The sequence below is a fragment of the Chrysemys picta genome, chromosome 6, assembly GCF_011386835.1.
Source record: "Chrysemys picta bellii isolate R12L10 chromosome 6, ASM1138683v2, whole genome shotgun sequence".
Lineage (NCBI taxonomy): Eukaryota > Metazoa > Chordata > Testudines > Emydidae > Chrysemys > Chrysemys picta.
Genome location: NC_088796.1, coordinates 18,096,608 through 18,124,188, shown reverse-complemented (window position 1 = coordinate 18,124,188; position 27,581 = coordinate 18,096,608). Strand labels below are relative to the sequence as shown.

The window sequence follows — 27,581 nt, the reverse complement described above, 5'->3', positions numbered from 1 at the left end:
ACATACATACATACATACATACATACATAAAAAAAAATTCCCCACAGGCTACACATAGATAATTCTTGATCTAGCATTGACACGGGACAAACGGTAAAAACAAAAACAAAAAAACAAAACAAAACATGGATTTTGAACCAAGTTCATCAAATAAAGATTTCAAAAGACACATACATAATCTCATGTGCCTAGCAGGAAGAACTGACCCTTGTAGATACCACATCAGAAGTAATATTAACAATGTTGAAGCCACATGCTCACTGCTATGTATTACATCTGGATATGGTTTCTCACAGTTGCCTTTGCTTTTACACTGAATGTTTCTCCCCACCTTTGGGACTTTCCAAGATTTCTTAGGGGAATACTTCACAAACACATATGGACAATGGACGGTTTTCCATTTGGAGCCAGAGTGCTGCCATTTGATTTAATTATCCTTAATGGTTCACCCTAGTCAGTCTGTCTGTTAATGGTCCTTTTGCTCTCAGTGACATAAGCTTCCTTCCTTTGAGGAAGTTCTTAACATGGTGGGTGAAACACAAGGAAAAACTACCAAATGATGGTGTTACTCCAGAGGAAAATCATTTTTGTTTTTGTATTTATTCTTTTTGTTATCAGCTCTCTGCAGTCTCACCCACTCATCCCAAAAACCTATACATGCACAAAGGTCTGATTTGACCAACGGAACCCTAAACTTAGTGGAACCCTGTTTTTTGTGCCAAGAATACATCTATGAAAAAAAATGTTGCATGGTAAGTGAGTAGCCTGATTAATACTGGGTATTCTGTTTTGTGTGAGTTTATATCGTCATTAATTGTTTGCAATACTTTCCTTCATTTTATCTGAGACCTGGCTATCTGACCCTATCTATGTCTGTGACTGTTCTTGGCTTTAATTAATTAATTTCAACTTAGCAAAAATAATAAGAGATACAGAAAATAATTAAATTCTGTGCTTGATCTGTGACAGCAGCCACAATTTTAACCTGATCTTCAGATATTCAAATTGCTCTGGGATTCATGCTGCTCCCAAGCCAACTCAATCAAACTACTAACGGATGTGCAAGCATTACATTATTTTATATCAGCTAATGAAAATTTACTGCTGTAAAATATATTTCAGGAAAGTGTAATTAATTCATTATCTTATAGCCATGTAGTTCAACCATTTAAAATGGGGTGGAAAAAATAATCTGATTTATTTTAGCAGAAACTTGGATGTTGACGAGCTTTTTCTTTATTGGCTTCCCAAAACAGTTTGCCTAATATGTACGTAAGCCTAATGATAACTGATATGGAACAAAATAAGAATCAACATTTCCAACTCACCTGTCAACGATCTAGTGGTGGCACTTTCATAGAGAGGGACTCCTTCACCCACGTTGTTAAAGGCTTTTAAAGAAATTACATAATGGGAACTTGGCTCTGCAGGCAAAAACAAACAAGGCAAAACACACATTGTTAAAATCAATGCTCTGAATCAGACTGGATTAGCATTTTCATGAAAAATAAATAAAATATGTTAAGTGAACGCTTGTGCAAACTAAGCCAACGGCTAGTAGAGCTGCTTAGAAAGCTGTCACGTTTTTGCTTTCATTCCATTCAGGCTTCTAATTTAGGGCCAACCTTATAGTCCTTTCTCAGTCTTTAATCAAAGTTCCCATTTAAGTCAATGAATGTTTTGCCTGAGTAAGGACTGCAAGCTTAGCCTTTTCTTCTATAAGAAGTAACTACTGACGCACAACTCTGCATGGAGATTCATTCAGGAGATCATACTCCCCCTGCATGTTGTATGGGGTCTTGCTTCATGTCACTGTGCAGCATGGATTTAGCGGTACATCAGGAATTGGATCCACTGACCCCTATATGGAAGGAAAGTTGTCAGGACAGATGCTATGGTTGCCATTCCATTTCAATAATTGGAAACATTCCTTTTCCCCAATCCCTGATGAGGTCCCCAGCTCACCACCCAGGTACTCAGGCTGGGTATCTGGGGAAGGATTTGAGGCCAAGATTTTAAGATCACTAACTATATATCTGATTTGTTTTTTGCATGTCAGTGCATTTGAAATGCCCTCTCCCTCCTCCCCCCCCCACCTTTTTGCTGGAGATTTTGTTCTGAACCAAAATTCGAACAACTCACAAACCATTATAATTGCTATCTTGCTGATGAGGAGTATATCTCACTCCTTAACTCCATTGTGACAGAAAATACATTGGTAATAGCTATTTTACTACTGTTGATCTTACTAATATTGAGAATTTATTAAGCCTTGAGCTATATGAATAATGCTGGCATCCTGACTTGAAGCTCAGGCATTGTATATCACTCTGGTGTGCAGTTAGAGATTTATAATTTACTAACTGTTGTACTAATGAAGACCACTAATCATCCAGGGATATACATGGGGGGAGGGCTAGCTCAGTGGTTTGAGCATTGGCCTGCTAAACCCAGTGTTGTGAGTTCAATCCTTGAGGGGGCCACTTAGGGATCTGGGGCAAAATCAGTACTTGGTCCTGCTAGTGAGGGCAGAGGGGCTGGACTTGATGACCTTTCAAGGTCCCTTCCAGTTCTAGGAGATAGGATATCTCCATTTATTTATAATTTACATCCAAAGCTATCCAGCTATTCTGGCTATGCTGTAAATGTGTGGGATGTGGAGGACAGAAATACTGACATACAAGAATTAACTTTTGGCAACATGAATATTCTTGGATACCGTTATGTGTCATAGATTGCAATAGGAATATTCTAAATATATCCCCGAAAGAAAAGAAAGTAAACAGAGTAGGTCAGTTTCGTAATGCTTTTTGCTACTGTTTTCAGAAGAAAATAAAACATTCTCCTGCATGTTCCCATGTTATAGCTTGAGGGCCATGTTTTCTTCAGTAGGGAAGTTGGTTGTTATTGTATTGATGTAAATTTTAACCAAGAATGCTGCATGCTCACATATGGACCAAACATAGGGAACCACTTTCTTGAGATTCTTTATTTCGCAGAAACAAATGCTTTAAGTGAGAAGACATGAATTAATGTTATGTTACAAAGGAATTGCTGTGGAATTACATACTTTATCCATATTAATATTAAATGAGTTAGGAATGATAAATGTTATTATACTAAATACTGAATGAAATAACAATAATTAACAATGTATTGTATAGTGTTGCTAGTACCCCTGAATTTTGTAATTAATATTATGTTGAGCAGAAACTGTGACTATTTGTTTAATATTCAGGTAGATGCCCTGTTCATTTCCAAAAAGAGCTAAATTTTTAAAACTGGCTAATGAACGACTGGAGCATTATCCATTAATAATGCTCTACACTAAGTGTTCCATGGTTATTGCTTCAATTGGTATTCAACGTAATATAATTCGTCATGATGAAATTATTTAATATTCATGGAGACATAATATAAAAAATCGTGATTTCCGCGATGCACTAGCTTATTATCTTAGATTTCTAATCTTTAGGGGTACCTGACTTTGTTAATCTTTAGGTTCTCTATGAAGATATAGTAGTTGTTATAATAAAAAAAAATTGCCTGGTATTCTGCAACTTTTACAGTACGATTCTACAAGTTATTCTCTGAAAAGAAACATATCATGTGATCTACATATCTAATCAAAACACATCTTGAACTTCCAATATTGACTACTTGAAATTGCTCACAAATAATCTTCTGAACAAAAATTATTCCTAGGAATTATTTGGAAAACAATTTCAAACAAATTCTTTGCAGAAAAATGTGATCTGTTCACAGAAAATCCACAGAGGCTATATTCATCAAACGCATTCTTCCTTACAACTGTCCATCGAGCTCTGAATGATTATCCACCATCCATTATTCTCACACACACACACACACACACACACACACAACTAATTTGGGTGAGGGTCTCATCAGGGCCGGCGCTTCCACTTAGGGGACCTAGGCAGTCGCCTAGGGCGCCATGATTTGGGGGGGGGGCATTTTGCTGGCCTCGGCGGCAATTTGGTGGCAGGGGGCTCCTTCCATGCTCCGGGTCTTCGGCAGCAATTCTGCAGCAGGTCCTTCACTCGCTCCGGGACCCGCCGCCGAAGTGCCCGAAGACTGGGAGCGCGGAAGGACCCCCCCGCCGCAGAATTGCCAACGATGACCAGGAGCGCGGAAGGACCCCCGCCTAGGGCACCAAAAACCCTGGCGCCGCTCCTAGGTCTCATTAGCAAACATGGATCACGTTTCAAGAGAACTTGGTTTGAAATTTGGGTGTGAAGGGAAGATTTATGGCTTTAAGTAACAAACAAGAAAAGTTCAGGTGTTTCAGTGAAGTCTGTTGCTAACTAGGGCAATAAGTAATAAACTAGGTCTCATTTAAAAATATAAAAAAAAATAAAAAATAACATTAATAATAGGTCTTCATCCTCTCTTTTGAGTTTACGCCCAGATGCAGCCATCAGTCATATCCTTTCTTAGCCTTCATTTTGCTATGCTAAACAAGCCTAAGTCGTTTAATCTCTATTCATAAAATAGGATCTGCATTCCCCTGTTCATCCTAGTAACTCTTCTCGGGAACTATTCCAGTTTGAATGTATCTTTCTTGGTCATAGGGTGACCAGAAATGTCTTCCAAATGAAGTCTTACCAGTGCCTCTTTTGACGTATTAATTTATCTCTACTGGAAATAACTTGCCTGATAAACCCTAGGATGACAAGGTGGGTGAGGTAATTTCTTTTATTGGACCAACTTCTGTTGGTGAAAGAGACAAGCTTTTAAGCTACTCAGAGCTCTTTAGTTCTGACCTGCAATGAAAATTAAAACATTGTCTGAGCTGAAGAAGTTAGCTCAAAAGCTCCATGTAGCTCAAAAACTTGTCTCTCTCATCCACAGAAGTCACTCCAATAAAAGATATTACCTCACTCACCTTGTCTCTCTAATACCCTGGGACCAACACAGCTACAAAACATGGCAAACATCCTAGGATCACATTTGATTTTTTGTTACAGACACATTATAATGGTGGCTCATAGTCATCCTGTGACTGACCAAAACACCAGGGTCTCTTTATTCCTCTTTCACTTTCAAGCAGTTTATAGCAGAAACTCTTATTATTAGACCCTAATGCTGTGGTATTTGAGCTCAATATCAGAGCTACATCCTAGTCTGAATCTAGGAGACGCTGCTGTGAAGTCAAATACTGTTGTATGGCTAAATGTTGCCTTTTAAATTGCACCCACTGTATTACTTATGGGCCACTCTGGAGCTGAGTTTTTTATTTCTGCATTTAGTTTGGTTTTAAAATATAAACATTTAAAATTAGAGCTGGCACCTTTGACAATTAAAAATACAATCCAATCAAGTCAAAAACACCAGTGTCAAAACAGCACCATCGTACAAGAAGCCAAAACCAATTTTTCCCCACCTCAGTTCCCACGAAACCCTAATCTCCCAATTCAAATCTACTCCCAATGTCCCCTCCTACCCAACATGTCAACTTTTCTCAAATCCTTACCCCATACATGTGCTTTGAAGAGTGCCCTTAAACTCAATACCTTTGGGATATTTCAGACTAAAGATGGAGTCTCTCCTTACCCTGAAAACTGTGTCCACTTTACTGTTATGTGAGATGCATTTTACTGTTACCTTCCAACTATATGTCTCTCTTTTGTTGTATCTTGTCAGAAACAGGGTCATAAGCTCTTTGTGGATTAGAAGATATTAATGTAATACAACGAATAAATAATAATATAGGTGAATTACAAGTGAAGAGCCCCACAATGAATACCCTGCCAACAACTCCTTCTCTCCTGTACCAAGGGAGTTCTAACTCCAGTAACTGCACCAATCCCAACTGTGGCAGTAAGGCACCGGGAGAATGGGGGTCTATCAGATAGGCAATTCACAAGTCATTATGAACTTTACACATCAAACCCACAACCTTGAACTCTGCCTGAGGAGTATTGGTGTAATGTGCTCTTGACAAGATAGCCTGCTTAACAAGTAGACTGTCACCGCCTTCTCTAGCTTCTTGTACCAAGTTGGTTTAAGATGTAGTCCTGTGTAGCACTTGTTACAATGTTCTACTCTTGGGAAGACAAAGGCCTGGAGGATTGTAGTGATGTCTGCAGAAAGGGCAGGTAATCTCCAGACCAGACGCAGCTATAACAAAGCCATCTTGGTCGTGGCTGCCGTATGACTGTCTAACAAGAAATAGGATTCTAACAAGGCATCTGAACTGCAAAAGTAATGAGTTGAGGGGGGCTGCCCAGATGATACTTAGGAGCTGCTTGAGGGAAATTTGAAGCTGTGCCCCATGACATAATGTCCTTAGACCCCCTCACTCGTGAAGGATTGCTATACTGAGTTCTGCTTCACTACAACAACTTACAACTCCTCTCCCATCTTCCACCTCTTCTAAACCAAGAGTTGGGGTGGAGGTGCAAGTCCCAGCTGCACAGGAGGGAGTTCCCCTCCAGCCGAGGAAAGCTCTACTGGACAGTCACAGCAGAATTACGGCTCTTTTGACTCATTCAAGTGGCACAAAGGGGACATAACCTGAGAATCTGGCCCATTCTGTTTTCCATATCTTCCAGTTACCTATCTCAGCCTGCCAACATCACTTCTGTCTTCTCTGGATTGAACCTTATCTGCACCATTTGGGTCCCATGAAATTGAGAGTGAGCTGAGTGTTGTCAGCACACTAAAAACACTTCAACCCAGGCCTCAGCCCTACTAACAACCCCATATATATATTGAACGGGGGGGGTGATAAGGTGGAATCCTACATGAATGAGCCCTTAGGGCAGAAAACCAATCACCTAAAATTATTTCAGAGAGAAATGAAAAAGTCACCAAAAAGCAGTCCAATCTGCTCCTATTTGGGTCTGTGAATCAATAACATGCAACGACCAATAGTATCAACATATGTTGACAAATCTACTGACATCAGCATTACATATTGCCAGAAAGAGATCATTAAGCAATACAACAAGTGCCAAATGCAGGTTGAAAACCAGATTGACAAAAGCCATGGACATCTGAGGCATTAAGAGATGTTCAGAGCCCAGGTTTGGAACAAAGGTTTCCCAGCACCTGCAGCAACTCAGTAAGCTACACCATTGTAATTTGAGCAAAGACGTCTGAGTCACTGCCTACTTCAAGATTTTGCTCTGTGAGACAACTGTGTGTGTATCTGAAGAATGCTCTCTGTAAAATAAGGAGGAATTTCTTCATAATGGGAAGCACTCAGATCTGGCCCCGGAGAATACTGCTAAGATATAGTAAGTTACCCTATGCACAATACATCTGCTCTTTGAGATTGATATGGTGAAGGCCATGCAGAGCTGATCAAGCATGCCAAGGGAATTCACTGCACTACCTGTAGGAATATTGTAGTAGATGTGATTCTCCTGAAGGCTGGAAAGCCCAGGGAGGGATTCTGCTTTCTTGGAGTTCCCTCTGAGGCAGTGTGGGTGTGCACCACCACCAACACAAACATGTTGAACTTGACAAATTGGAGAATTGGTCTCATATCAATTAAATGAAATTCAAGAAAGACAACTGAAAGTACTACACTTAGGAGGGAAATATCAAATGCACAAATAGAAAATGGGGAATAACCGGCGAGACAGTGGGACAGCTGAAAAGGATCTTGAGATTATAGTGGATCACAAATTGAAAATGAGTCAACAGTGTGATACAGTTGTGAAAAAGGGTAATATAATTCTTGCATATATTATCAAGAGTGTCGTATGTAGGATTCGGGAGATAACTGTCCCACTCTATTCTGCACTGGTGAGGCCTCAGTTGGGGTACTCTGTCCAGGTCTGGGCATCACACCTTAGAAAAAATGCAGACAAATTGGAGAGAGACAAGAGGAAAGCCACAAAAAATGATAAAACGTTTAGACAACCTAATCTGTGAGAAAAGGTTAAAAAATCTGGGTATTTTAGTCTTGAGAAAAGAGGGAGGACCAAATAATAGACTTCAAATATGTTAAGGGATGTAAAGCATACTGTGATCAATTCTTCTCCATGTCTACTGAACGTAAGACAAGAAGTAATCAGCTTATTCTGCAGCTATGGAGAATTAGGTAAGATACTAGGCAAAACTTTGTAACAATAAGGAGAGTTAAGCACTGGAATAGGCTTTCAAGGGAGGTTATGAAATCCCTGTCATTGGAGGTTTTTAAGAACAGGTTGGACACACACCTGTCAGGGATTGTCCAGGCATACTTGATCCTGTCTCAGTACAGGGGGCGGTAGTAGACGACCTCTCAAGATCCCTTCGAGCCCTACATATCTATGATTCTATGTGCCTTAATGTCACAATGAAGCCCAGATTCAGCATATTTTCATTGCCATTAGGTGCAGTGAGATTACAAAGAAACAGCAAGATTGATAAACTCTCCATCTTGGACAATCTTATCCTTTCCCCTGTGAACAAGACTGAAAAGTAGACCTGAACCCAGTATAAGAAAATTATATCCTATTTAGAAACAATCTTTTAATCCTATTAGCAGTCTTTAATCATATTAGCTGTTCTCTTTATAAAATACTGTATTAGCATAGCATTAACAACGTGTCATGGTAATGTTTAAAGAAGTTAATTTCTTCTTACCAAAACTTCCCCTGTAGTTACAGGTAGATAAAAGAATTTTTACTTGCTGCCTTTAACTTCTGCTATGCATTGTATAAAAGCTACCTTTCAGAAAGGGTTGCATTTCAGTGATGGATAAGATCAACACTTTAATATCAGTGGATAAAGTAGGCCAGGTGATTTGGAATGTTTGCATGGTTGGCAAGGAACACGTAAGTGATAATTGTTATTAAGAATGTAATGGAAATACATGCCTTTTGAACACTTTTTCAGTAAATTAAAAGAACTACCAATATATTGGCCATTCTGTAATATACTAGAACTTGCATTTGTTTTTCATCTTTCTGTTAAATTGTACGTTGCATTATAGCAGGGAGGAAATTACTGTATTTAAAAAACACGTTAGTACAATGAAATTTAAACTAGCCTTATATAGCGCACTTCAAACATTTCTTCTGTATGTCTATAAAATATGGATCTAGCTCTCCTATTTGTATAAATGAAAAACCAAGGGTTTGTGCACACAACTGTAAGCAATGGGAGCATCTATAAATAGTGAAGGTTGAAGTTCGGCTGCAGATGTGAAAATTCAGCCAATAATATTTTCCTAGCCCAAAAGGTTTAAACTTGGTGCCCAAATTCAACCAGCTAAATACTTAGACACCTAAGTAAATGGCCTGATTTTTGAGATACTGAAGATATGAGCATGTGAACCTCCTAAATAAATCAGGTGGCTTTTGTTTAGGTTCCTAAATATAAACTCAGGCTCCTGAATTAGGCACCTAAATTTGAATGTTTTGGCCTATCAAAATATGATGGGCTGAACTTTCAAACCTGCTGTAGAAAATAAAGACTGCTCTTATGATTAAAACATTGGACTGGGATTCAGGACACCTGGGCTCCTATCCTGGCTCTATCACAGACTTCCTGAGAGACTTCATCTTTCCATGCCTTAGTTCCCTGTTTGTAAAATGGTATTAATCATTCTGCTACCTTTGTCTCCTATCTATTTAGCCTCTTTGCTGCTCAGCTCTTTATGGCTCTCACTATATGTTTGTACAGGGCCCAGTTGTGGTAGGCACTGGTCTCAGTTGGATCATCCAGACACTGTGGTAATACAAATAATAACAACATAATATATAAACTCTTGTTTATATTTAAAAAAATAGTGTTTAAATTTAATTTATAATGGTGCCCAAGGATTGCAGTGTTACCATGCTGCTGCTGCCCAGGGATGCAGGGGGGTGGAGAGAGGTCCTGGCTCACCTGTGTTGCAGAAAGGCACAATCTTGCCCTCCATTTTTCATCCAATGTCAGTTATTAACCTAACCCACTAAAAATGTAATGGGGAGAGTTATAGGAGCAAATTCTGCAGTCTTTACTCAGGCAGGCCTCCTACTAACTTTCCTGGAAATTCGACTGGAGTTAGTACCACAGGATTTGGCCTCTTCTGTGACCTGTACAGTAACGTTTCATTTGAATGACTCCTTCAGCACTCTGCTTCCCTGACTTCCAAAGGCAGTCAATGAATCATTACAAGAATTAGATGTATACATATCCATAAGGTCAATGTGTCTCTTCAGGCAACAAACAATTTTAAGGCACTGAGGTAGTAACACTACTTTCAACTGGTGAGTTTCATGACATTTAAATGTTTCATTGTGATTGACTGTTAATTGTGCCACAATGTATTGGAGATAATTGTGTGTATATATAGATACATGTACTGCCTCTAGAAATATTTTGTTTCTAAAAAATTAGGGAGTTTGATTCTCATTATAAATTCTCTCTTCTCTGTTAAACAATCATCTGCATTATTTTAATGCGGTTCAGGAGATCCCATCAAGAGTAAATCCCATCTATACAGTAGCTTTTAAGATGTCATCTCATCATGCATTATACCTGCTCACTGATTTCTCTTGAGTCATGTCCTATGTGCATCATAACAAAGCGTACAGGCTTTCAAAGAATGACTGTAACTTGAACATGCTTAGAAATAGGTCTCCTCCCCTGTGGAGACATGAACCTTTACAACTCCCACAGTGCATTACAAGCTCAGTGCGTACTGTATAAGTTATAAAGCTAAACCAAGTTAAAAAAAAATAAATGGCATATGTGTTTGGAATTTATGTTACAAACACATCTGAAATCAGTAAAAGTTAAATAGTGTAGCAGAAACTAAAGCAAAAGACATATGGACAAATGAATTAAAAATGAATAACCATCATCTACAAGACATTCTGGCTTCCTAATAAAATGCATTCACTGTGTGAGTAGTGTAAACTCGGTTTTGTGCAGGATTTCTTTAGGTACCTGCACAGAAAGTAATATTAAGACTTTTGGAACAGGAAAAGGCTGTTTGGCTTCACAGAAATGGTACTTCCATTAAGGGAAATATAAATGTATATACTTAGGATCTGTTTCATGGTGTTATTCTGCTCTGCATCGGTCTGCTGAGGCAAGGTGAGGCAGATGTAAGCCTGTCTAAGGCAGGGCACACCACTGAATCTGTGCCTTTGCAGAGATAACAAATCTTTGAGAAAATTCACTGTCACTGGATTATTACCATTTGGTAATAACTGTCATTTTGCCAATATGGATGAGTAAATATATGTAACAAATTATTCCTTTGTGATATTTGTATCATTTATGCAGTAAACTGGGCCTAAGGGGTTTATTCTTGGGCATTCCGTGCTGTAGCAAGGAATACTACTACTAAAATCTAGCTCTTATATAAATCTTTTCAGCAATAGATATCAAAGTGCTTTACAAAGGAGGTAAATGTCATTCTTTCCATTTTACAGATGGGGAAATGAAGGCAAAGAGAGATGAGTGACTTTCTCAAGGTCACCTAGCAGCCTAATAGCAAAGGCAGGAATAGAACGCAGGTCTTCTGAGTTTCTATCCAGAACACCAGCCACTAGGCTACATTGGAGCATTGCCCTGCTCTCTTGTTGTCCTGCTCAACTTTCATTGTCTTTCTCTTCTTTCACTCTCACTAGGATTCAAACCTTGCACTCCATGAATGAGGAGGCAGACACAGCAACTTCTGCAGTATTGCGGTGCATGGGGGAGAGGGGCAAACTCTGGGAGTTCATGTGAAAAATATGGGTTTGAGGGAAAGCCTGTGTGTGCTGCAGTGTCCATCTTTGGTCTAGAGTCTGCCCATCCATTCAGAAAAAAAAGTAATAATGCTTGCTTTCTCCCACCTTTGTCTTTCTTGTCCATTTAGATTGCAAATTCTTCAAAGTGGGGCATATCCATTACTGTGTGTGTGAACAGTGCCCAGCACAATGGGGCCCTGATTTCTATTGAGCCACTATTTCTGTAAAGACACTATTGTAATCATAATCACAACAACAAGAGTGATAGCAGCTTGAGAGGTGCTTTCTGTGAACTGATATTTGGGCAGGCAGGGAGCAAGGCAGAACTAATGGATCTGCAACTGTTTGAGGATTCATTGTCTCTTGCCCACGCCATGGAGCAAGAGTACCAGATTTCCAAAGCCCACTCCTGCCCTGAGACTGTGGCAGTAGAGAGGCTCTGCTGTTATGCCAGGATCTGGTGTGGGAAGATTCCTCTTCTGTGAAATATCCAGCCCCAAGCCTCGTTACACAGGTTGGCTGAAATTCACCCTGCCTGAGGACCAGGACAAAGCCTCTACACCACTCAAGACCGGGACTAAAGCAGCACATAGATCTTGTGTTGACCCTCTGCCCCAGAGCGAGGTCTGGTCTATACCTAAAACAGGATGACCTAGCTACATCACCCAGGGGTGTGAAAAAGTCTCACCCCTGAGAGATGTAGTTAAGCCCACCTAAGCCCTAGTGTAGATGCTACTAGGTCTCTGCACTGAAACCAGAATCTGTAGCCACAATACAGGGAGAAGGAAGGAAAATCAGTCTGTGTAACGTTTGGCGCGATGAATCATTTTGCAGTCATTTCTCAAAGGAAGGAAATAGAATGAACAGTCCCTGGAGTTTTGAAATGCTTTTTCTTGTTGGTGCTGTGCTTTAATTTGATCTTTGAGGGAGGCAGGGGAGCTGCATAAAATATAACATGTTTTTGTTTGATTTCTACTGTTCCATTTTGTTTTAAAAACATGTAAAGGGAAGAGAAAATCCTAAACCTATAATAAAAAAAGCACTTTTGTTTCCTTTCATGTCTTTGTTGGAATCCACAACTGTCATCTGCAGAGATTAAACAAAATGAAGAGCTCTCTCTCTCTCTCTCTCTCTCTCTCTCTCTCTCTCTCTCTTTGCAGCAAACCCAAATAATTATTTGCTTCATTTATGTATGAGGGTCAAATTTAATCTAATCTATAGTTAAAAGGAAGGTGAATTCAATGAAGTCCTTGATGTTCCATATGCTACGTTCATTAAAATATAACTTCAGATCTCAAGTGCTTCATCTGTGTTTCTCCTTGTTTGTATTTGTCGATATTCTCTTTGCTCTCATTCTGTGAGCAATGAAGCAATCTCCAATGTTTAATGTTTGATAGACTCAGAACTATAGTGCACTACCATAAGGGTGCATGGTAGCTGTAGGAGGTATGATGCTGCAGAGATAGTTAGGCATCCCATGTGCCTCAGAAAGGGTCTCTGAACTAGCTTCACATAAGCCAGCACTGAGGCATGTGATGGGGAGAATGCTATGGGCTCCAGGTTTACTTTGAACCAGTGGCTTCAACACGCTCTGTGAGCAGGTTGGCATGGGTACAACTGCTCTTGCTACCATGAACCTTAGGCTGGTTAAAAAGTGGATTTTACCTCACCAACTTATCTGCATTTATCCTTCTCGGAACCTGACTACTCAAGTTCTACTGGTGAGAAGCAGATTTCAGCCAAAATTAATACAATGTAAAATATAATGTAGTGTTGCAACACATTGAAAAGACACTAAATCAAATTTAACACATCCCAAAATGTTCTTGTACTGTTCTCATCACATATGAGAGATGATTAATGTGAAGAAATCTGAAATAATTCTAATGAACTTTTCACCATTTTTATACTTTTGCTGCTCTCTCTACTTCATTCAGTGTAGGAAACAAAAACTATCTAGTAAGTTTCATTTTGGTTTTTCTAGTCAATTTCATCTTCCTGCTCCTCACAATTATTGCAAGGCTGCAACATTTGGGTTGCAAGCACTGTAAGAGAACTAATTCCATTTAATATTCATTTAAGGAGTGAAGCTCTGGTTATATATAACCACTAGTTGGTAGTCTTAACAGGGTATATTACCTCTGGGGAAATTCTGCACCACGGCACATGCGCAGAATTCATGTCCCCCAGCAGACTTTATTTCCTCTGCAAAAAATACATTCTGCCAGAGAGGCACTAGAGTTCTGCGTTTCACCCACCAGGGGCTGCTGTGGTGCCAGAACAGAGGACAGCTGCTCACCAACTGGAACAGCTGATAGGGAGAGAGTAGAGGCTGCATTCCTCAAAGCATCCTGTCTGCAGGGCCAGAAGAAGAGGCACATATGGGGGGGGGGGGGAACAGACAGAGTGGGGCACATGAGGCTGCTGGGAGATCACAGACTGGGGTTCAGTGGAGGGGGACAGACTGGTTCAGAGGCTGAATAGGAGTAGGGTGCAGGGCCAGATGGCGATGGGGGTGCATAAGGACAGGAGTTCAGGGACACATGGAGGCAGGGTAAGGAAGGGTACATGGACACATAGGAGTGGGGCAGAGGTGCCTGACTGAATGAGAGAGGCTAGGGGTCATCCAGGGTCTGCATGGGGGAGGCTCCCCAACTCCCTAACTATCTCTCCCCCCAAAAAGTTCCATATTTCTGCCACCCACACTCAAAAAGCCTCCAGCTTCACTCTCAGTCTCCTTCCCAGCAATTACTTCCCTTTCCCTCAGCTCCTCCATTACCCCTGACTCCCCCAAGCCTTTGCACTGCTTCTGAGGAGTGCAGAAAATGTGTTTCTGTATTGTAGTTTAAATTAATTACTCAAGTTTTGTATTAATATGCCTAGTAAGGAATCTATTTGTCGGGGGTGGGGGGGGGTTGAGAACATTTCCTGAATCTTTTTCATTGTCTGTATTGTTATAGACATATTCTTGACAGGTATTTTGAAATAAATTATCAAATTAATTGAAACTGGCATGATTATATTGGGTTATTTTGACAAATAAAATATGCCCAGAATTCTGCAGAATTTTAAAATATCGTGTGCCGAATTTTTTATTTTTTTTGGTGCAGAATTCCTTCAGAAGTGGTATATGAAGAGTATAGAACTACAGTGTGTAAGTGCGGTTAATACGTTTCTCTGTGTGAGCTTTATTTGTAGTACTGATGCTTATTATTTATAGTTTAACCCTTATTTTCCAAACTATTGGTTAACAAAAGGTTGGTTACATCCCCTAGGCTTACACTGTGGAGTTCATTATTTCTATATATGGGCAGCTTCAGTCCCACAGTACCGTTAAGTTCTATAGGACTTAAGTGAACCAAAAACTTCCATATAGCTGCTGTACTCCACAGCAATAGAGTCCCTCTTCCATCTATCCTCCTAAAAGCAAAACAGGAGCTTAGTTTTGACCCTGCAAAGTTTAGGAGCTCCACATAACTGAAACTCTCACTTTTATGAAGTGTTCAAATAGCCTTGAGAAAATTTTAAAATCAGAATTTACCTGTAGATAGTGCCAACAATGTACAAGGTATTTTATAGGGAAGAATGAAGTCAAAAATAGAAGTCCTTATATGAGGAGTTAAATCAGAAAAAACAAATACTTTAAGAAGTCCTTATCTGGATTATGTACGATGGCTGTGTTTTAGGAGATTCAGTTCCAGGGGTGTGAAAAAGCATTAAAGGTCTATATTAAAAGAAGAATATTTCAAGATGTGTACTCCTGTTTCGCAAAGAAACCCTTTCATGTGTTTGTAGATGAACTCCTACATTGCCATCACATTCAAGGAGATCAATTTGATTTCTTTCTTAGGTCAGATTAATATGTTTAGACATAAAGGTCCATATTTTTAAAAGGTATTTAGCCATTGCTGCACTCAGAGTTGCAGCACCTAAGTCTCATTTTCAAAAGTGATTTAGGTTCTTAACAGCCTTTGAGATTTTGGTTCCTAAATTATGTTTTCTTCTTCTGTTCATAAACAGGTAAAAAGAGAAAGGTGTACTTTAAACAATGAAATTCCCCTTCCTTTAATTTACTGAAATTCAATACTATGTTCATCTGATATTTGACTAGTAAGGGTTTTTTCAACAGTTAAATAGTAACAGGTAGTTTTATATAGTACTCCTCACACATAGATCTCAGGGTATTTTACAAAGAAAAGGAAACATCATTATCAGGGAAACTGAGGCCCAAAAGTCACACAGCAGGTCAGTTGCAGAACTGAGACTAGAACCCATATCACCTGGCTCCCAATCTAGTACCCTATCCTTTGACACACATTGCCTGCCTTTTCATATGTTCACCAAAGTATTGTTTAATATTGTTTTTTTGCTCTCTCACACATGTTATTAACAAAGAAATGAAGCTTTAAAGATCAGAAAATGTTTCATTCAGATTATCATAGCGAATCAGTTGTTCCAGTGCCTGACTTATTCATTTTTCACTTACTCAAAGTTTTTGTTAATAGTTGCACATTTAGTAAACTCTAGTATGCTTCTTACCTGTTCTTTTCAACTTTTGATTTCATGAGTAAGTTTTAACACAAAGCTCCATGGATGTGAACCCAGTCATCTCATTACAAGGTTTAATGCCTTTTGAGTTGGATCAGAACAGAAATCATTATAACTTATGCGTAAAAGATTAGAATGGGCATGTGTGAAAGTTCCAGTATTGAGCATTTGTTAAAACATCCATTAATCAGGCAATAACCTTGCTATTTATAATCATAAGGGGGGAAAAAGAGAGCACATTGCAAATGGGCCTTCTTGTTAGAATTATTCATTTGGGAATCAGTCAACCACTGATTCCTTTGACACAGAAGAGGTTGCATGAGAGCAGTGGATGATTACACCTGAAATTTATGAGACTGACACAAATATCTTTCAAATACCGCAAAAGAAAACGTAACAAATTCTTCACTGACAAAGCTGAAGTCATTCCAGATTTTTATATTCTGACATGCCCAAGAAGAGTATCTCCCAGGAAGTATGACCACTTTCTCATGAGATTAATTACTCTGTTTAATTTATTCTGACTTTCAGGTGTTAGTACCATCCAATCATATTCAAAATAATCACTACAAGAAAGAGAGCCCCAAACAGTTATTAAGACAAAATGAGTCCTGGCCTTCATGCTTTTGAAGTAATTTATTCAATATTCAAGCTGTACTACTTGGGCAACTTCTGGAGCTGCAGCAGTTGAAGGCTGATTAGGTAATTAAGAAGGCTTCTGGAATCGTAAAAGTCCATGAAAACCTGAGATGAGGTGCAGGTATACAGATTAAGATGAGAGAAAAAGAAGAATTTAAGGTATGATGTTTTGTTTGGGAGATCGCATGTTATGAAGGAACCACTTATTTTGGTGTGATATTGCCAGTCATTGAGAGAAATAAAGTAATGTACTTATTGGACCTGCTAAAATAACCTATTCCAGGAGATTGTGGGTCTTTGGCTCCATCTAATGGATAGCCCATAGAATCATAGAATATCAGGGTTGGAAGGGACCTCAGGAGGTCATCTAGTCCAACCCTCTGCTCAAAGCAGGACCAAATCCCAACTAAATCATCCCAGCCATGGCCTTGTCAAGCCTAACCTTAAAAACCTTTAAGGAAGGAGATTCCACCACCTCCTTAGGTAACCCATTCCAGTGCTTCATCACCCTCCTCGTGAAAAAGTTTTTCCTAATATCCAACCTAAACCTCCCCAACTGCAACTTGAGACCATTACTCTTTGTTCTGTCATCAGGTACAGTCTAGATCCATCCTCTTTGGAACCCCCTTTCAGGTAGTTGAAAGCAGCTATCAAATCCCCCCTCATTCTTCTCTTCTGCAGACTAAACAATCCCAGTTCCCTCAGCCTCTCCTCATAAGTCATGTGCTCCAGACCCTTAATCATTTTTGTTGCCCTCCGCTGGACTCTTTCCAATTTTTCCACATCCTTCTTGTAGTGTGGGCCCAAAACTGGACACAGTACGCCAGATGAGGCCTCACCAATGTCGAATAGAGGGGAATGATCACATCTCTCGATCTGCTGGCAATACCCCTACTTATACAGCCTAGAATGCCGTTAGCCTTCTTGGCAACAAGAGCAAACTGTTGACTCATATCTAGCCAGCATTCTATCCACCTTATAGTCCATTCATCCAATCCATACTTCTTTAACTTGCTGGCAAGAATACCGTGGGAGACAATATCAAAAGCTTTGCTAAAGTCAAGGAATAACACATCCACTGCTTTCCCCTCATCTACAGACCCAGTTATCTCCTCATAGAAGGCAATTAGGTTCGTCAGGCATGACTTGCCCTTGGTGAATCCATGCTGACTGTTCCTGATCACTTTCCTCTCCTCTAAGTGCTTCAGAATTGATTCCTTGAGGACCTGCTCCATGATTTTTCCAGGGACTGAGGTGAGGCTGACTGGCCTGTAGTTCCCCGGATCCTCCTTCTTCCCTTTTTTAAAGATGGGCCTTTTTCCAGTCATCCGGGACCTCCCCCGATCGCCATGAGTTTTCAAAGATAATGGCCAGTGGCTCTGCCATCACATCCGCCAACTCCTTTAGCACCCTCGGATGCAGCGCATCCAGCCCCATGGACTTGTGCTCGTCTAGTTTTTCTAAATAGTCCCAAACCACTTCTTTCTCCACAGAGGGCTGGTCACCTTCTCCCCATACTGTGTTGCCCAGTGTAGCAGTCTGGGAGCTGACCTTGTTCATGACAACAGAGGCAAAAAAATCATTGAGTACATTAGCTTTTTCCGCATCCTCTGTTACTACGTTGCCTCCCTCATTCAGTAAGGGGCCCACACTTTCCTTGACTTTCTTCTTGTTGCTAACATACCTGAAGAAACCCTTCTTGTTACTCTTAACATCTCTTGCTAGCTGCAACTCCAAGTGTGATTTGGCCTTCCTGATTTCACTCCTGCATGCCTGAGCAATATTTTTATACTCCTCCCTGGTCATTTGTCCAATCTTCCACTTCTTGTAAGCTTCTTTTTTGCGTTTAAGATCAGCAAGGATTTCACTGTTACACCAAGCTGGTCGCCTGACATATTTACTGTTCTTTCTACACATCGGGATGTTTTTTTCCTGCAACCTCAATAAGGATTCTTTAAAATACAGCCAGCTCTCCGGCTGGACTCCTTTCCCCCTCATGTTATTCTCCCAGGGGATCCTGCCCATCAGTTCCCTGAGGGAGTCAAAGTCTGCTTTTCTGAAGTCCAGGGTCCATATTCTGCTGCTCTCCTTTCTTCCTTGTGTCAGGATCCTGAACTTGACCATCTCATGGTCACTGCCTCCATCCACTTTTGCTTCCCCTACTAATTCTTCCCGGTTTGTGAACAGCAAGTCTAGAAGAGCTCTGCCCCTAGTTGGTTCCTCCAGCACTTGCACCAGGAAATTGTCCCCTGCACTTTCCAAAAACTTCCTGGATTGTCTGTGCACCGCTGTATTGCTCTCCCAGCAGATATCAGGGTGATTAAAGTCTCCCATGAGTTTCACACTGGAGCTCTGAGCAGTCATACTCCTCTCTTACATACAATGCAACTCCCCCACCTTTTCTGCCCTACCTGTCCTTCTTGAACAGTTTATATCCATCCGTGACTGTACTCCAGTCATGTGAGTTATCCCACCAAGTCTCTGTTATTCCAATGACATCATAGTTCCTTGACTGTGCCAGGACTGCCAGTTCTCCCTGCTTGTTTCCCAGGCTTCTTGCATTTGTGTATAGGCACGTTAGATAACTCACTGATTGTCCCGCTTTCTCAGTCTAATACAGGAGTCCTCCCACTTGCACTCTCCTGTTCGTGGTTCCTCCCGGTATCCCATTTCTCCACTTACCTCAGGGCTTTGGTCTCTTTCCCCCGGTGAACCTAGTTTAAAGCCCTCCTCACTAGGTTAGCCAGCCTGCTTGAGAAGATGTTCTTCCCTCTCTTCGTTAGGTGGAGCCTGTCTCTGCCTAGCACTCCTCCTTCTTGGAACATCATCCTATTGTCGAAGAATCCAAAGCCTTCTCTCCAACACCACCTGCATAGCCATTCGTTGACTTCCACAATTCAACGGTCTCTACCCAGGCCTTGTCCCTGCACAGGGAGGATGGACGAGAACACCACTTGCGCCTCAAACTCCTTTATCCTTCTTAAGAGGTTGATGAGTTTTCTATTGCTTCCAGCTGGTGGATTTAGGGCCAGATTTATAAAAGTATTCAGGCTGCTGATAGAAACCTAGTGGGATTTTGAAACGCATGTAGGCACCTAACTCCTGTTGAAATTGGCATCTATCTGCATCGTGAACAGAAAGAGAAGGAGAACACTTACTGAGGAGATGCAGGATCCCCCCGCTTTAAAAGTTTCTAGCTATTTATTGGCTAGCTTGGGGAAGAAGGAAGCTGATTGATTCTTCACCCTCCCTTTTTAAACCCTAACCGGGGCCATATGGAGCAACTTTTTGCTCTGTTCCAGCAGCCCCACCCTCTCTGTCCTGAACTGCTAGTTCAAAGCTGTGATCTGCAGATGTTGTGGATCTGCCCAATCACTGGTTTTGGAGTCAGGAAGGAATTTTTGATTCCCAGAAGGACCAGACTGGCAGAGGCCTGGAGAATTTTTATGCCCTTCTCACAGCATCCTGGAGACACATCCTATTACGTTAAATAGGAAGAGGATTTAATTATTGATAGTACTCGGTAAGGATGTTAGTTCATTGCAACTTGTGGCCAGAAGTAAACAACCTGCGATTTTATTGATGGGCCTTGTGCTCATGGGATAGGGATGGTCTTGTGGCCTTTGAGGGCTGAGGTCCCCCGCCTTTTAGTATCCTCTGCCCTGTCATGGAGTGAGTGGGTGGTAGAACTCAGAAGAACAAGCTGAGTCCTAGGGGTAGGCTGAGCAGAGTCTATCCCGAATTATGGGTTAAATGGTAGAAGCCCTGTAATCCCAACACTTAAAATGTGTGCTAGGTGTCAGGGTGGGTGATCCTCTCCCCTGTGTTTAAATTTAATAAAGTTGTAGCCTGCCACTTAAAATCCATCCTTGCAGCGTCTACATCAATTTCTTTTGCTTACATTTCTGATAACGTTCAGCTCAGGTACTTGCTGTTTGCCACTCCCCTACCTGACCGTCACTAGATTTAGGGTTACAAGATATTGGACCTTTAGCTAGTGCACTACTGAATATATTGCCCATTCTGCATCTTGGACCAGGCTAATTGGTGTAAACTTCACACTAGAGGTGAAAAATGCTCAGGAATAAATTCTGACAGGCTGGTTCCTTTTTATTTTTTTTAAATAGCAGGTGATGGAGCTACCTAAAAATTTAACATGTCAGAATTAGTGAGCAGAGTGTAGGTGAGGCACTCAAAGGTGCATGACAAATCTAATAACAAACTTGGCTCAACCATGCATTACAAATATTATGTTACCACATATTTGTACACCCTGTACATATCTATATAATGATTGCCACTGTCTGTCACTCTGAAGTCTAACTTCATGTTTGGATTTAGAGCAGAGAGAGGTTCCTGGGGCAAGAAGTAAGGAAGTGGGGAACTGGGGAAGTGGTACTTCTGGGTCCAAACAACTGGGAGGGAAGGTTGGTATGTTGTAGTTAGGGGATATGAGCCAAAGTTGTAACATGTAATGGGTCCAATCCTATTCAACATATTCATAAATGATTTGAAAAAAGGGGTAAACAGTGAAGTGGCAAAATTTACAGATGATACAAAACTACTCAAGATAGTTAAGTCCCAGGCAGAATGCAAAGAGCTACACAAGAATCTCACAAAACTGGGTGACTGAGCAACAAAATGGCAGATGAAATTCAATGTTGACAAATGCAAATTAATGCATGCTGGAAAATATAATCCCAACTATACATATAAAATTATGGGGTCTAAATTAGCTGTTACCACTCAAGAAAGAGATCTTGGAGTCATTGTGGATAGTTCTTTGAAAACATCCACTCAATGTGCAGCGGCAGTCAAAAAAACAAACTGAATGCTGAGAATAATTAAAAAGGGCATAGATAATAAGATCATATTGCCTCTATATAAATCCATGGTACGCCCACATCTTGAAACATAAGCCAAAGGATGGAAAAAGGAAGTGTCGTTATTCCTATTTTACAGATGTAAGCGCCTCATGACAATAATTCACATGTACTAGGTGAATATGCAGTGCCTAGCTTAATAATAGCAAATTATAACATGCCCACAGGTTTATAGGTAAAAAAACAACAGTAAGTTATTCTCATGTTTATATTTTCATGTGCATCCCTTTGTTCGTGTCTATCTTTTGACTGAAAGATCTTTGGGGCAAGAACTCTTTCTTGTTGTGTATGGTAGAATGCCAAACACATAGATACTGTATGTTCTTGGAAAGAGGTTTATGTATGCACACATATACTTGTATTTATGCACACATGTATGGTGTGCACAGAAGTGGTAGCAAAATTGCAAAGTCATGTGATAAACTACATTTCTGTAGCATCTTTGACAGCTTCACTTGTACAAGAATATTAATGCATTCCACACACCATTTCTTCTACTCTTCGGTAGCCCTGCTTTATCTTATACCTTGTTATTTTATCCTAATCTATTCCACTCTGCTCTACTCAGATTCTTATGTTATCCTCATTACCACAGTATCTAAGCACCTTCCAACAGTACATTAATTTGTTGGTTACTTTTTCTGCTACAACCCCACTCATCTACCAATTGATACTCATGCCCATTTGCATCAACGCTCCAATGTTTCACTTACGCCTCTACGTTGTCTCTGTAGTGGATCCTATTGGCTTGATTTTCAGACTGGCTGAGCACCTACAATTCCTATGGATTTTAATTGGAATTGCTGATGCTCAACCCCTCTGAAATCAGGCCACACATGTCTTCCTGCTCCAGTCAGAATCCTTCTCTCACTCCCATTTCCAAGCTGTCTGCCATTCTCCCCTAAGATGTCCCTGCTGTCCCAGTTCATGAAGGCAATGCATTTTTCTTCATTTAAGAAGCTCATAAAAGCCATTTCCCTGAGGCCCTCAAAAGTGAGTTTATAATGTTATTTCTATTAATTAAATTATCTCCAACCATGGATTTAGGTTGCTAGCTTTAGGTATCCAAGTTTCAAAGCATTTACCACAGACGTGAGTCAGCATGGATTTGTGCAAGGTAAATCATGTCAGGCAAATCTGATTGCTCATTAATGAACTAACCTATTGCTCTGGAATCCAAATTATACTTAATTCAATATTTAGCATATTTCAAAACAACACCCAGAGCATAAACAAACCAAACACACACTACAGTGCATTTCAATCACAGGGAGGTCAGATAAGTATTAAGTTTGAGCCCTTAAACAAAGGCCTAGATTCTCACTTGTACCTGTTGTCCACTGGGTTCAGCTGAAATGGGAGGCCTGAAAGGAGATGGTTGAAGCTCCTCTATTCTGGGGCTGGATTTACAGTGGTCCCATCATAGATTAGAGCAGCTTTTGGGCTGCTCTAATCCACAGTGGCTGGCAATGGCCTATACTAGCTGGGGGCTCCTACACACCTAACAGGAGAAATCCTCTGTTGGGATGATCCCTGGTCTTCCAGCTTATTTGCATCACCAGAATGGTACAAAAGAGTCAAAATAAATAATAGGATCTGGCCTAAAGAAATAAAAAGAGAGTGACAGATGAAATATGTTATAAATAAATGACCCCTTTAAAAGTATCATTTAAGTGCTGATATTCATAATTTGGGACCTTGGGCCAAATTATGAGAAACGGCCCTTAAATTAAGCTCATATACATACATACAAATATACACTTGGTCATGAAGATTCTCTGTCCGATTTGAATGTGTAAATATGGGTGCTGAACAGACAGCCATTTTGATGCTTTACTAGGTCCTGGACTTACAGAAAATGATTACTAGGTCACCATCTCCATATGCAGAATCCTCTAGTGCAGGATCATTCTCTGTTGCACACAAGACAGTACAGGATAGTTTGAAATGTGCCAAGAGATAGGGCTTTCCAATACTTCCACTGGGAGACATCTCTAATAGTTCTCATAGTCAGGAAGCTTTTTCCTGATATTCACCTATTTTCCCCTTTCTGAATTATATTTTATTACCCACAGTTATGCGGTAACTTCCTTTCATTATGCAAAATAATTCCTTTTCCTCCACAAGTAGGGTGACCAGATGTCCCGATATTATCGGGACAGTCCCGATTTTAGGGGACTTGTCCCGCGTCCTGACCTTAAATTGGTCGGGACACCCTTTGTCCCGATATCGGGGACCATCCATACAGCAGCTGTGGCGCTGTCGCTCACCGCTTCCTGGGGCAGCTCCCAGCGCCCGCCCGCCCGCTGGCAGGAGTGCTGCGTGCTGCAGGGGCGGGGCTTGTAGGAAATGGAAGTGGGCAGAGAGCCCCCACCCACCCCCACCCAACCCGACCCAACCTGCGACCATAGGAGCCAGAGGGACCAGCCTACCGGATGCTTCCCGGGACGGGAGCCACCCCAAGTGAGCACAGCCGGGACTCCCCACCTCACCCCCTGGCAGGTCCCTCTGGCTCTTAGGGTTGGGGGGCTCTGCATGCTGCCAGTGCCTGCAAGCCCCGCTCCGTGGCTCTGGCAGCTCCCATTGGCGCTTTTCCCGATGGGAGCCACGGAGTTTGCGCTTGTGGCGGACGCAGCACATGGAGAGTCTGGAGACTCCCCTCGCCACTCTCACCCTAGGAGCCAGAGACCTCCCAGCAGGGCTGGTGAGTGCGGCCAGGGAAAGGGGCAGGGTATGATGGAGTGAGTGTCTGGGAGGTGTGTGTGGGGTGCTGGGCTGTGAGGGTGTGGAGGGAGCTGGGCAGTGGAGGAGGTTTGTGTGTTTTGGGGTGCTAGACAGTGGGGGGCCTATTGGGGGGTGGTGGGCAGTGGGGGAGATCTATGTGTGTCAGGGCACTGGGCAGTGCGGGTCTGTGTGGGGCATTGTGTAGTTGTGGTGGTGGGGCTGTGGGGAAGGGCACTGGGAGGGAGGAAGGGGAAAACTGTGTATTGGGAAACTAGTGAGTGGGGGGTTCTGTGTGGGGTGCAGGGCAGCTGTGGTGGGGCTGTGGGCAGGGGGGTGCTGGGCAGGGTGTGTGGCACAGCACTGTGCATTTGTGGTGGAAGGGTTGTAGGGGGGCTCTGGGCATAGTGGGTCCAGGGGGCGCTTGGCAGGGGAGCTGTGTGGTGCAGCATGGGCCCACCCCCAACAGGAAGGGGGCTGGTAGCACAGGGCCAGGCGGACCAGTGTGCCTCTGGCTCCGGTCGGGCTGTGCAACCTGTGTCTGTCTGTCTGTCTCCCCCCACACAAACACCCCTCCCTCCTGCTCACCCAATGAGTCCTGATATTTCACTCTTGCAATCTGATCACCCTGTCCACAAGGTTTCAACATTTAAGATACCTGTAGACTGTTACTGGTATCATGTTGCCCACTTATTTACTGCTTCACTAAAATACGTAATTATCTCCTTCACTCTTGTAAATCCTTCAACACATCTGGGCTACATGATCATTTTTGTTGTCTTTCTCCAATTTGTCAGTATCTCTTTGGTAACAAGGTGCCCAGAACTGAACGTGGTATTCCAGGTCCAGAGCTGAATAGGATCCCACCTTACAATAAGGTAAGTACCCTCGACTTCTCAGCATCAGGCAGAAACATGGCCACAGAAAATGATTATCAAGGTCCCTTTCCCTCTCCAGTGATGTACATCTATGTAGATGGAGCTGAAAATAACCTGTAATTGCAACTACCATATTACACTGCAAAATTATGTCTAATGTTCTGCTTGCGATCACCCTTTGTCAGTATTACTAATTCAATAGGAGTCACGCCCTTGAGAATGTCTGGAGGACAGCATGAGCGTTTGTGGAACTGTCAGGAGATGAAGGATGGGAGCAGAAGTCAGAACTGGGCAGTGAGTGGGTGAGAGGTGATGTACCAGCAGAGTGGGAATGCAACAGGTGCTGTGTTTGCGGAATGACGAGTTGGAGACATCATTTGGGGCCCAGGAGGAGTGAAGCTGGGAGAAGGAGGGATGAAAGACAGTGGAGTATAGAGGAGATGGTCTGTGAACGCCAGGGTTGTTGAATGGGGTAGTAGAAATTTGTTCTTTGGAGCACAGAGGGAAGTCTGAAGTTTCACCATTTATTTAGGAATCAGATTTTTATTATCATATTATGTATTGATAATAACAGAATACATACGCACTTAATATGTATGGGTTGTGGAACATTTTACAACAGTTGGGATGAGTCCATATAATGTCTATCTTTTTTCCTTTCTGTCAGTGAGTTTATTTTGATCCATATCTTCTTGAAAACAATATTTCCATTAGAAAAAGAATTCTGTCTAATCATTTTGTTGTAATTTTCTTGTAATGGTCTCTAATAGAGTTAGGTGAATAACGTAAGAAATTTTGGCAGACATTTGTTCTAATTTTTAAAAGCATTGGGCTCTTGGTTGCATCCCTTCAGGGTTCATTTTTTGTGAACATTCGAGTTGAATCATTTAATTAGCACAGTTGTTCACCAAAAATGATTTTCAAAGTTGTACATGAGAGTATTCACAGCAATTAAGTATAAAAAGTACACATGCCAAAATTCACACAACTGTGTCCCTCAACCAATTAGGGAACAAATGCATATGATATATCTGGAAAATCACAACTAGCTAACACTGCTTACATTTTGAATATCTGTGATCAACCATAGTATGAACATCCAAAAAAGCATTTGTCCAATACATTTGAATACTGATGAAATCTTGAACTGCTGGAGAACGTTCAGAAAGTAAAAAAAAAAAAGGAGGCTACATTCAGTGAATATGTTATTTATAACTAAATATTTGCTCAGCTCTAAATAGTTTCCTCACATTTTGGTAGAAGTTGTAGAGTTATTTCTGGAACTACAATAAATTAGAATAATTGAAGCCGCATGAAGCCCTGCTATGAGGCATTTCTTCAGTTGCTAGTTAGAATATCTCTAGTGAAAGGTGTTCATTAAAACCTTTAAAGAATTTGGTTGTATAACCATCTTCTCCTGGGGCCTTGCCAGAGTCCAGAGAACATATTGACCTATGTAACTCTGTTAATATAATTTCTGTTTCTAATACCTTCAGGTCAGTGGAGGTGAGACACTTCAATTCAATCTCATTAAAGTTATGAAACAATTTAAAGTAGGATGATTAAATTTGGAAGAATATAAATCCATTTTGGAATCTAGAAAAATGTGTTTAATTTCACCTGAATCATTAATTGTTAGACCTATACAGTCATTAGTAATCACTTTTCTCCTTATGTTCCACTCACCTTCTTTGATGGCCCATTCAGACCTCTTTCCGTTTTGCATAATAACTTTAATCTCCATCAAAACACTTTCAAGTCAGCCTTTATCTACATAACACTTTGAGTCTTTGGACTTTGGTGGCAAAGCTTACATGTAGCTCCCTGCAAGTACCTTCACTGGCACAATTTCGAGAAATTCTGAATATTATAAATTTGAGGGACATAGAATATATTAAATGGATTCAGTGTTGTTCATATGAGTTACTGGGTTGTCCAGAAAAAAAATAGCTCTTTTATCATAATGGTGCTGAGAAAGGGAAAACTACAGTAACAGCTAGCACAGAATATTTTGTGGTTAATTACTTAAGAATTAACCATAGATGAGAATTGCGACAATATTGTCATCATCATCAGTCATGGACTACCAACATTTAAGGATTTAAAACATTCTGGAGAGATTTTTGATATATGTTACCTTTTTGCATTACGGCTGGGTTTTTTTCTAACTTTGCAAATGACTTTGCCAAGCCAATTTAATTAAAAATACAAATACCCTAATAGCCAAA

The 27,581-nt window shown here is 41.0% G+C and overlaps 1 protein-coding gene across 1 annotated transcript in view; it reads right to left on the bottom strand.

Annotated features, from left to right (window-relative positions):
- Window positions 1–27,581, bottom strand: part of DCC (DCC netrin 1 receptor) — a 945,550-nt gene that overhangs the window by 123,660 nt on the left and 794,309 nt on the right. The window contains exon 16 of the mRNA XM_008166035.4: window positions 1,329–1,424. Within this exon, the coding sequence (XP_008164257.2) occupies window positions 1,329–1,424 (96 nt within the window). The remainder of the gene's footprint in view (window positions 1–1,328; window positions 1,425–27,581) is intronic.